Source organism: Cololabis saira, chromosome 24 (genome assembly GCF_033807715.1).
Source record: "Cololabis saira isolate AMF1-May2022 chromosome 24, fColSai1.1, whole genome shotgun sequence".
NCBI lineage: Eukaryota > Metazoa > Chordata > Actinopteri > Beloniformes > Belonidae > Cololabis > Cololabis saira.
The window spans coordinates 19032782-19045029 of NC_084610.1; the positions used below are offsets into that span (position 1 = coordinate 19032782).

General features: G+C 40.4%; 1 protein-coding gene across 1 annotated transcript in view; it reads left to right on the forward strand.

Annotated features, from left to right (window-relative positions):
* Positions 1–5853: 5853 nt before the first annotated feature.
* Positions 5854–12248, forward strand: part of LOC133425424 (bone morphogenetic protein receptor type-2-like) — a 63548-nt gene continuing 57153 nt past the window's right edge. Inside the window, exons 1-3 of the mRNA XM_061716276.1 lie at positions 5854–5926; positions 6303–6355; positions 6514–6662. Of these exons, the coding sequence (XP_061572260.1) occupies positions 6584–6662 (79 nt within the window). The 5' untranslated portion in view covers positions 5854–5926; positions 6303–6355; positions 6514–6583. The remainder of the gene's footprint in view (positions 5927–6302; positions 6356–6513; positions 6663–12248) is intronic.

Sequence of the window (12248 nt, forward strand, 5' to 3'; positions counted from 1 at the left end):
GCTTCCCTGTCATCACATAGGGGCTCGGGCTCGGGCACGGCGCAGGTGTCCCGGCTGCCTGACAGCCCGGTCCGACAGCACGTCCAGGGGACTGAAGTGCTGACGCACGAATGCGTTCATATAAACAGTTCTGCTTCGCGCACGGTGACGCGGTTGATTTGCAGCGAGAACATGCTGTATAGCAGCCAAATTATCAAATAAATGATATTCATGATGATCGTTTTATTTGTGCGCATAAAGCATATACAGGAACACACTTGTTATTCCTTATTTTTCTTTTTTTTCCCCTTTGCTGTCACCAATAAATGCTAAACAATATAAATCTAAAGTATAAAATAAATCAAAATTTGTGCGGGGTGCATTGTTTTAATATCTCATTGCTTGGTGTGATATTGATTTGCCTGACGCGGCTGGATCTGTGAGTCTTTGTTCACTAAGATGGTTGGAAAGACTGGGTCAGCAGCATCTTTCATTTCCTTCTTAATGAAAGAGATACTTAAGCTAAGAGCAACTCTGGGAAACGCGATTTTCTTTCACAGGCTCCTTAAGAAGGTTTGAAAGAAGTCTTTCGCTGTTAAGAACTACTTAACTGATCTGGGAAACCCGGCCATTATGTTTCTGCCTCCAGTTTATTTACAACTTTTACTGTAATTTCTCCAATGAAACCAGCTCCTTCAGATTAGACAGAAAGGAGTTATCTTTCTCTTTTTAATCCCCAATTATTTGCAGGCATTGTGGGTGGATCAAATAAATGTCAGGGTTTGACATTCCCCCCAGTCTTTGAGTTTCTGTTTTGCTCCGCCTGTGTCCCATCTGCCCTGATTGTCTGCACCTGTGGCTCGTTGTGTCTCGTTATCCCCTGTGTATATTGGTCTTGTCATTCCCTTGCTCCTTGTGCTCCCCTCCATGTGCTATAGTTTTTTTTTTAATCCCTGTTCCTGTGAGTTTTGATCCTGCTGAGCAGCGCTTTGGTTTTGGTTCTTGCCTTTTGTTAATAAATCCTTGTTTTTTTGAGAACTCCTGCCTCCGGCCTGCCACTCTCTCTCCTGCATCTGGGTCCTCACCATACCAGCATGACAGAAGGCCTGACAATAAATGGTTGTGTGAAATAAAGACTTTAACTTCCTGTACTTGTTCAACAATTTGGAAGCAGACCAAGAACAGTTTAAAACAAATAAAACTGCGATCAAACCAGAACCTCTACTCATTATGCTTGGGGTATCTGAAACACTCAAGAAACTAAGTAATGCACAATCAGTGAGGGGAGGGGAGCCTACCAGGGATGGCTTTCCCAGTCAACCTTTTGTTTGTCTCTTTTTTTTCTGTCGTCTTATTTTATTTTAAGTTTCATGATGCTTGACATTATATAATTCATTGCATCTGTTATGTTTTTATTTCATTCTTGTACAATATCCTTCTATAGCCATTTTGTAAAACATTACTTTTGTATGTAGAAAAAAAGAGCCTGGAATGTATGAAGAATATATGTCTAAATGCTCATAAAAAGACGTGGAAAAAAAATTAAATAAAATAAAACCGCAAAGCTGCCTGACACAGTGTGTTCGGCGAACAGCAGAGCATCAGCGCCCCCTGCTGGAGGAAGCGCCGCAGCACACCGCGCCCCCTGCTGGATGATGCTTCTTGTTCGTTTGACCACAGAGAGGCACTAAAGTACCATCAGTGATTTATTATTACTGATGACATTAGTAACATTACTGTAACGTGGCGCAAGTTTGTATATAGGCTGCACTTCATTGTATTGCCTAATAGGCATTACAGGTGCTAAATGTAATCACTTAATTTCTTATAATAATTCAAATGCATACTACAAATGCATAAACAGCTAGTATTTATTTATGTTTCTCAATCCTTTCATTTACGCGTATAACTATAATCCTAAAATAAGTAGCCTAACCATATAAAAGCTGGCGTCGTCAAGGAAACCCACTTTAAAATAGCATCAGATATACTGTATATCCTGTTAGAGAAGGTTTAAATTGGAAGTTGATCCTTCCATATTTTGTTCTTCTAAGGCCGAGACCATTGAACGTCTTTTTTTCAATTGCTCTTTTAAAAAAAGTCCTTATGGTCTGACATTCATAATTGGTTATCTTTAAAAATTGATGAAATTCCTGTTTTTACTTACAATTATGTTATTTATTATATGGATAACTTGGATCCTAAATATTCAAACATTATCAACCTGGTGATTATTTGGGGTAAATATCATATTCACACTTGTAAGTGGAGTAAAAATACTCCCTCCTTTACTATATTTTTGCTTTTTATTTTACCAACTACTTTAAATCTATGAAAAATATTGATAATATGAATAGGGTTGCCAAGAAACTGTACTCATCCATAACTCAGTCCTTGCTCTTTTGATTTTATTGAACCTTGCTGTCCTTGTGATTTTTGTTTGTTTTGTTTGGTTTTGTTTCTTGTGTGAATCTGTTATCTTCACCATTGTTGCTGTAATTATTTCCTCATTTTATACCTTTTTCACCCTGCCTTGATCTGTATATTATTTGTGTTAAATAACGTTTAAAAAATAAAAAATAAAATAAAAAAATAATAAAAGCTGGTGTTCTGTCGATTTCTGCTGCTTTGTCGAAAAATGCTACCGCCGCATAAACCGATAACGTCTGTCTCTCGATTTTTGCTACCCTATCAAAAAATGCTACCTAATGGTTTCCTACCTTTGTAGAGCTACAATTTTACTGTGTTTTACTCCCTAGCCCACTTCCTTCTCCCTTGTCGCTTGCCAGGCCGTCATTGTAAATAAGAATGTTCTTAATGACCTGCTAAATAAAGGTGAATGACTGAATGAATATCAAATAAAGCGATAGAATTGTTGTTTTTTTTCTTTAACGTATAATGTTCACAAAGTGTCATGCAATTCATGTCATAGGTGGTGTATTTTGAATGATCAAATACTCAACATCCCATATTTAAAATCAATATTTCAGGGGTAGCATAATTTGATCGTCCAGTAACATCCTATCATCAAATAATGCTCCCGTCACTTAATGCATTCAGGTAAGATACTAATCACCACGCTGCCACTATAGGATGAATGTCAGCATACTTACACCTCAATTTATCAATTTTAAATCAATATTTTCAAGGGTAGCATAATTTGATAGTCCAGTAACATCTCTTTTTTTATGGATATAAGCTTCTGAAACTTACTGAGTGTAACATTTTCCACAATGCCTCGGTAATGTATAATATAGTGTTTAGACTCAATGACAGACTCTGTCATCTCTCATCCCAATTTATGCTCCCACTCATGAACACACCACAAGGGGAAAACAACTTTTTAAAGGGAAAGAAAAGAAAACTGAAATGTACAAGTTTCAGTGTAACTTGTAAAGGTCCAAAAATTTGGAATGAGATTGTTAGATAGCTATAAAAGAGTCTGGATCTCTCTCAATTTTCAAAAAGAGACTAAAACAAAAATTGTTATTAAATTATGTCTGTTCTTATCACATTATGTCTAATTCTCAAATTATGTCTAACTTTAAAACGATCTGTGAATGTTTATACAATACCTGATGTCTTATTTTTACAAGAATATCTTTGTATCTAGGAAATCTGAGGAGGTCTCAGGGTTTTATTGTGTGGTTTTTTTTTTAGGTTATAAGGTTATTATATGTATCTGTGTAATGTACAGTATAGTTGCTTTGCTGTGTGACTGGGCCCCTATTCATAAGCTACAGTTAACTTCTGGGGAGTCCCATTTTACAAACTTACCTCAATTGATTGTTATCTGTATTTGTCAGAAGTGTCATATAACGAAGTACAAATACTTCGTTACCTTACGTAAGTAGAAATTTTGGTTATCTATACTTCACTGGAGTAATTATTTTTCAGACGACTTTTTACTTTTACTCCTTACATTTTCACGCAATTATCTGTACTTTTTACTCCTTACATTTTAAAAACAGCCTTGTTACTCTATTTCATTTCGGCCTTTAATAAAAACTATCCAGTTAAATTGCTCCATCCAGATCGAGTGAATTTGGTTGTGGTTGTTTCAGATATTCTTGTCCAGTTTTGTTCTTACATCCGTTCCCTCAGATTCCTGCAACTAAACTTGGATGTACATTCCAATAAAGGTTAGGATAAATGATAACATGCCTCTGAAGTTTTACTTTTTGCACCATTACAATACTTATAGGCAACTAGTCATCATATCTCCTGCTCTCTGAAACATGTTAATGCTCAATAGTACACATATATGGTTCTTTAATATATTTGCATTATACTAAGATGCATTCATTTTCAATGGTTTTTGTCCTTAATGGCTTTTTTCTCCCTTACATTACTTTTACTTTTATACTTGAAGTAGTTTTGAAACCAGTACTTTTATACTTTTACTTGAGTAAAAAACTTGAGTTGATACTTCAACTTCTACAGGAGTATTTTTAAACTCTGTTATCTATACTTCTACCTGAATAATGAATGTGAATACTTTTGACACCTCTGATTACAACACAAAATAGGCATTATCACCTGCCAAGAATTGATTGAAGGCCAAATACAGTTAATGGAAAGTTGTTTCTACCTAAATATGACTTGATCTCATTCTTGAGCTTCATAATCTGAAAATCTGACGCTCAACGGGCTGCTGTGCGCTGTAAATAATAATAATAATATTATATTATTAGTAATAATAAAAGTAGTACTCCTGCTCCCGCGGCCAGAAATCAGATTCTGGCAGGCAATCACTTTTTGGCACGACACCGGCGTCTACGGCGTAAAATAACATCCAAAACAGTCGGTGAATCTCGTGGTCTGCGGCGCCGCGGTGCCGGGGGGCGGGGTTTAAGGGAGGCCCCGCCCCCAGCACCGCGTCACCACCCTAAGCCCCGCCCCCAGCACTACCCCCGCGCCCCCCCTCCCCGGAGCCAGAGGTCCAGACAGACAGACAGCAGCGCGGCGGTCCCGCCCCGACCAGACCACCGACACCGTCTCCCCCTCCGCGTCTGTCAGCGTGGAAGGAGCGCGGCTCCGCTCCCCGCAACACCCGCCACAGCCGACCGTGGAGGCCGAAAGGCATCGGGCGTGTTTTTTTCTGCCTCACATTAACCGACCGTGAAGCGATCCCGGGACGGACCCGGCCAGCTAGCTGCCCCGCTAGCAGCTCCCGCTAGCTGGAGATAAAGCTGGATAAATCTGACCGCTGATACCGAGCTGCCGTCGAACAGGCGGCACGCTGCGCGTTTTTATCTGATAATGCTGTGATTTTGTTTTTTTTCCACCGACTGGCTGGGGGCGTGTGTTATTATTCCGGCGGTAGTTGGCTTCCTATCCCCCCCTAAGTTGGACCACCAGACGGTAGCCTGGCGGCTAGCGCGCTAGCAGGCGGACATGGACGTTACCGCGGCAGATCCGGCCGGTGCGGGGCTCCGCCGCGAAGCTGAGTGAACTTTCCTGGGAGATTCCTGCTGCTTCCTCCGACCCCGGCGGCGGCTTCTCCGGGAGGTGGTGACAAGACCTCCAGGAGACTCTACACGGCAATAACAAGACCTTCAGGATACTCTACACGGTGGTAGCAAGACCTCCAGGAGACTCTACACAAGGAGGCTTTACACCAGGAGGCTCCACACGGTGGTAGCAAGACCTCCAGGAGTTTCCACACCAGGAGGCTCCACACAACAGTAGCAAGACCTCCAAGAGGCTCCACACAACAGTTACAAGACCTCCAGGAGACTACACGGTTGTAACAAGACCTCCAGGAGGCTCCACACAACAGTTACAAGACCTCCAGGAGGCTCTACATAAGGAGGCTCTACACCAGGAGGATTCACACGGTGGTAGCAAGACCTCCAGGAGGCTCCACACAACAGTTACAAGACCTCCAGGAGACTACACGGTTGTAACAAGACCTCCAGGAGGCTCCACACAACAGTTACAAGACCTCCAGGAGACTACACGGTGATAAAAAGACCTCCAGGAGGCTCCACACAACAGTTACAAGACCTCCAGGAGGCTCTACATAAGGAGGCTCTACACCAGGAGGATTCACACGGTGGTAGCAAGACCTCCAGGAGGCTCCACACAACAGTAACAAGATCTCCAGGAGACTCTACACAAGGAGGCTCCACACCAGGAGGCTCCACACGGTGGAAACAAGGCCTCCAGGAGGCTCCACACAACAGTAACAAGACCTCCAGGAGGCTCCACACGGTGGTAACAAGACCTCCAGGAGACTCTACACCAGGTGGCTCCATACGACAGTAACAAGACCTCCAAGAGACTCTACACCGGGAGGCTCCATACGACAGTAACAAGACCTCCAGGAGACTCTACACGGTGGTAACAAGACCTCCAGGAGACTCTACACCAGGTGGCTCCATACGACAGTAACAAGACCTCCAAGAGACTCTACACCGGGAGGCTCCATACGACAGTAACAAGACCTCCAGGAGACTCTACACGGTGGTAACAACACCTCCAGGAGTTTCCACACCAGGAGGCTCCACACGACAGTAACAAGACCTCCAGGAGGCTCCACACGGCGGTCACCAGAAGGAGACAAACATTCACCACGAGAGACACACCACCAAGTGCTGCCATGGCTGTGGTCCGAATTGCCATGAAATTTCTGGCCAAATCCGTGTTTTTCCTGGCGGTCGTCCTGACTTCAGTTGCTGGTGAGTTGAGTGTCTTATCGGGGGAATTGATTTGTGAACTGGGGAAAAATGTCCTGATGAATACTTGATGCATTCCTGCAGGTCTCCCCGTGGTCCTCTCACATTGGCCTGCAGATGTAGTCCACATACTTTTCCTTTCAGGGGGGTTATTTGTTTTTGTATTATTGATTAGAATTGTTGATGGACCCTGCTCTCTCTAAAGTGATCAGTGGAGCTCATGCGGTTAGACGTCCAGAGTTATCTCGCCTTGAACAGACCTAATGTAAACGCTGGCTCCTTTTTAATCATTGTGTGTACAAAGGCCTGGAAAAACACTGCTGAACATACCGCAGCTCCTGTCTGCCGAGCCGCCTGCTCCAGGCTCTGGCCGGAGCAAGGCTTCTGTGGGACCTTGAGCACGATAAGATAGAGGAGTAGTGTTTGCACGGAGGACCAGGAGCGAGTCAAGTGGGGTGTGAGGAGACAGGACAGGTAGTTCACCTGAGACAGGTTCAACGTTGTACTAGGGCTGGGTGATATGGACCAAAAGTCATATCTTGATATTTTCTAGCTGAATGGAGATACTCGATATATATCGATATTTTTTCTGTGACATAATTGGGGTTTCCCCCAAAGCATTATAGCATAGCATCTCTGTTAGCTTCAGTTTTTCAGTTTTAATACAAAGCCACGTGCCAAATGTCACACAGGTACCTTTTATTAACAGAGGTCTGCACAATATCAAAATGTATAAAACAAATGCATGTATAGCATATATAGAATAAAAATGCGCCTTGGATAAAATAAATATCCCTTTCCTGCATAGCAATTAAATTAAAATACACTGTGCAATTAATACAATGTAGACAGTAACAGGCAGACTTTTCCACTGAGGTTGACAGTTGTGCAAATAATAAAACATTTGTGCAAATCTCAAATAAAACATTCAAGTCAATTTGTCACAAAATAAGCTATATCAAAATCGTAAAAAAAAAAAAAAATTTAAATCGATATAAACGATATTGTCTCGTACCATATCGTGTTTGAAAATATATCGATATATATTAAAATCTCGATATATCACCCAGCCTTAGGTGATATGGACCAAAAGTCATATCTCGATATTTTCTAGCTAAATGGCGATACTCGATATATATCGATATTTTTTTCTGTGACATAATTGGGGTTTCCCCCAAAGCATTATAGCATAGCATCTCTGTTAGCTTCATTTTTTTCTGAGGCAAACCCTTAAAAAAACAGTCAGTTTTAATACAAAGCCTCGTGCCAAATGTCACACAGGTTCCTTTATTAACAGAGGTCTGCACAATATCAAAATGTATAAAACAAATGAAACAAAAATAAACTGCCTGCATATATAGAATAAAAATGCTTCTTGAATAAAATAAAACAAATATCCCTTTCCTGCCTAACAATTAATTTAAAATACACTGTGCAATTAATACAATGTAGACAGTAACAGGCAGACTTTTCCACTGAGGTTGACAGTTGTGCAAATAACAAAACATTTGTGCAAATCTCAAATAAAACATGTAAACAGATATTGCATCTCTTTGAGCAAATCTCAAATAATTACAACAAGTCAACTACTGTACATTTTACAGATTTTGTGCCAGGAAAACTAACCTGTCAACACTGTCAGGTTTCAGCACACAAAAGTACTTTTTTGCCAGCGCGAGGGGTCAGCGTTGATGTACAGTCAATTTGTCGCAAAATAAGCTATATCGATATAATCGATATTGTCTCGTACCATATCGCGTTTGAAAATATAACGATATATATTAAAATCTTGATATATCGCCCAGCCCTGCGTTGTACATTGTTCAGATAGGGGTCTCACATATGCCTCTGGTGAGTGTGTATAAACAGCTTCATAATGACGTATTATCATGTCCAAGAGTGTGTGTTAGTGCCGAGGTCCATCCATTCATCCATCCATTCATTCAGTCTGGGTGTTTTTCAGAAGCCCAAAATAACAGCCACTGTTGCAGAGGGGAACACATGAGTGTAGAGTTCAATTTACATACACAGTCTGTGTTTATTACTTAAAAATTGTTATTGTATTAAGACAATGCCCCATGTCTATGCTGTTTCCATTTAGTGTCCTCTCTCTAATACATTTGCAAGGAAAATTCGTTGTTTGTGTTGCAGGTATTTATTATATCCTGTGATTACAAATCCAAGGTTATAATCAAATCAGTGAACGAATGTGGTTTGCAACTTTTTCCTCTGCAGATTCTGTAACTGTATTATTTGTACTTCCCGGGAACAATAGTGGCTGCAGAAGTGACTGATCTGTTTATACAGTGACTGTGTTTACATGCAGCCAATAACCCTTTTAAAACCGGAATATTAGCAATAATACGGTTTTGCATGGCCATGTAAACACCAATAACCCCTTTGAATAACCGGAATTTGATCATATTCCGGTTTTTAAAAACGCGAATATGACCCCTGGGTTACTCCTTTTCTAACCGCAATTATTGGTCATGTAAACGCCTAACAGGATTTCCCCCGTCAAAAGGAACAGGAATTAGTTTTCTGCGCATGTTCTTTTCGCAAGAAATCTTGCTCTTTTGGGTCCAGGAAGTTCTTATAAACATGGCGAAATGCAAGACCAGGAGGAGACGAATCACTTCATTAATGTAATGAAAGATATGAACATTTTGGCATTTGTAGACGGTAGAAAGTACCGGGATAGCGAGATTTACAAAAAGGTGAGCAAAAAGTTTCGCAAAGCAGGATTTGTACGAACGCCAGAGCAGATCAAGCAGCGCTGGAAGACGCTGAAAAAGGCGAACTACAGGGACAAGAAACAAAACGGTACCAGCGGGTCCGATTATCCACCGTGCTGCTGTTATTGTTGTTGTTTTGAATTTGGATACAGGAAGAAGCGGAAATGACGGGAATTGCGTCATGACATTCTCCGCGCGTCGCTGGTTTGATCGAGATATCCCAAATGATTAATTACCATGTATACAGGGATAACCCCGTTTGCTCACGCATGGAAACAGAATATTCAGAATGTTTCAGTCACCGGAATATTAGCAATAACCCGAATTTTGACTGCATGTAAATGTAGTCACGGACTTTTAACCTTTACTATTCCGCAAAACTACATCAGCCTGTTTCTCATTCATGAGAAAGCAAAAGAAAACTTAAAGAGCCGTCTTCAGCAGTAATTTATTGAAGTAACTGGTCCGTGTACAAGGTTCTTAGTCTCACACTGAAATATGTGCTAGTTCTTTACACTGTTGCTTGAGTGCATTGAAGTCTTCATTGGTTCACGCTCTGCTCTTTTAAGGTCTCACTACAGCATTTCAGTCAAGTTGAAGCCTGGACTCTGGTTGGGCTATAGCAACACCCTAATTATTTCCTTTTTTCACCCATTTGCTGACATGTCCAGTTGTGGCTCTTGAATAGATGGCTTTGCATTTGAGGTGTGAGCTGTGGTACGAGGTGTTTTTGCTGATATGCTTGTTGGTTTTTGTCAAAGATGGTGCTTTTAGTTTAGTTGAATGTGTCCACTTTCAGTTGATCAAATTTAATTAGCAGCATCTGACTGATATTTATGCTTTCATTGTGAAAACACTAAGTTTTCATTCACTGGCATAGTTTTTGTTAAATAATAACACCAGTTGTTATATCTTTGGTGAGATTTATTTTAGGTTGTATGTACTTGATTCTAAGAACCAATATTTATTTTGTACTGATTTGGGAAACAGTGTAATTGAAGATTAGATTCAAGGAGGGTATATTTTCTTTTTCGCGCGACTAAATCGTGAAATCTTCACTAAATACTTATGGATATCGCACAAGCAGTCAGTGAATGCAAATCGATGTACTGTGCAAAATTGATTTGGCCACAGTCAGACTTTGTTGCCTTAATGACTGTAAAGAGACTGGGGACAATTATTTATTCTTCTGCTACTATATGAATGCAAAGCAATAATGTCCCATTTCCCTGTTCTTGGAATTGCAATTGTAATCACATTTATCACAAGAGGAGACATGTGTGCTCTGAGCCAACATCTCACGCCTTAATTCCCCCATCATCTCTCCTGATCTCCCATCTCAGCTGATCTGTAGTATCTGAACATGTTTGTATTTGCATGGTTGTAACGTGTTAGCAGCAGGCGCTGCTTATTCTCCTGCCTGTCCAAAGTGTCCACAGGAAAAAGGCTCCTCCTTCATAATGTGGATAGATGTTCTGAATTGTTTTATCATTTCAGTCATTTCCACTTATCCACAGGTATCATTTTAAGGCGGTTTTAGGCAGGCACCCTGCACCTGATCAGTTTATATAAGTTTTTACATAGACACGTTTTTTCAAACTCAGATCACCCACTTTTTTTTAGAGTTTAAGCAGGGCTGTACAGTGCGACAGTTTTCATCGCATTTGCGAATAAAAATCATCCGGTGCGAAGAGAAATATGTATCCACTCGCATTTGTGCGAGTGAGTTGCGCTGGGGTCATGTTAAAAAAAGTGTGAAAATCAATACACCAGCCTTTCTCAACCCGGGTGTCGCGGCACCCTGGGGTGTCGTCAAAAAAATTACCTATTCTGACATTTCATAAATAAATACCGTATTTTCGCGACCATACGGCCGGGGCGCCGTGTGGAAAGGCTATTAATACTATTAATACATCCATGATCCGACCGTGCGCGCAGACCGCGCCTCGACAAGCGGACCAAAATCTTACTCTGCTCAGAAGAAAGTAGTACCTTTTTGCGGTCCCGATCACGGGACTCTAGCGGGGTTTTGAGCTCTGAACTTTTAAGGCTGGTGTAGAGTTAAGCCTTACCTTATTAAATTAAACCTTTTTCGGCTCGTGAGTAGGATAAACACGGGGAAACTTCTGCTGAGTTTGAGAGTACTTTACTGTCCGCTCAACAGCGTAGGATTTTAGAACATCAACACAGCACCTAGTGCCGTACTGTGGCGTATCACTCCGCCCAATCTAAAACAGACTAATCACTACAGATAAACTGACTAGTGTCATTATAGTCCCTGATTTACATCAGAATATAAAGAATATATTTATAAAATAATGAACCCTGAATTACCAAAATAACCTTCTTAACAAAAATAAATATCCTCTTACACTTATAAGGTGAGCATGAATCAATCTTTTTTTATTATGTAAAATTGTATGTATTTATTTACTTTTATTTATTTATTTAATTTTAGTTGTTAAATTTCTGGAAAAGAAAAAAGTCAAATCATACATGAGAGAAACTATTCAGTTTGTGGCAAAATATTTTTATTATATGAAACTGAAGATCATAATGCAAACCTGACATTTACTTTTAGTTCAGTTTGTGGAAAATGGTTGGCCTGGCTTTCTCTTTAAAACTTAAACAGTTATAAAGCATTACAAACTGTAACAATAGGGCAAACACACAGTATTGTTTTGTATTTTGTGTCTTTCAAATAAAAGACAATTTTTTCCAGTCATATGTTCCTCATTCAAGGTTGTTAAAAAAATACTGCTATAATATCATATCGTTATTGTGACCTCAGTATCGTGTATCGTACCGTATCGTGAGATTAGTGTATCGTTACACCCCTACTAACTGTCCACCC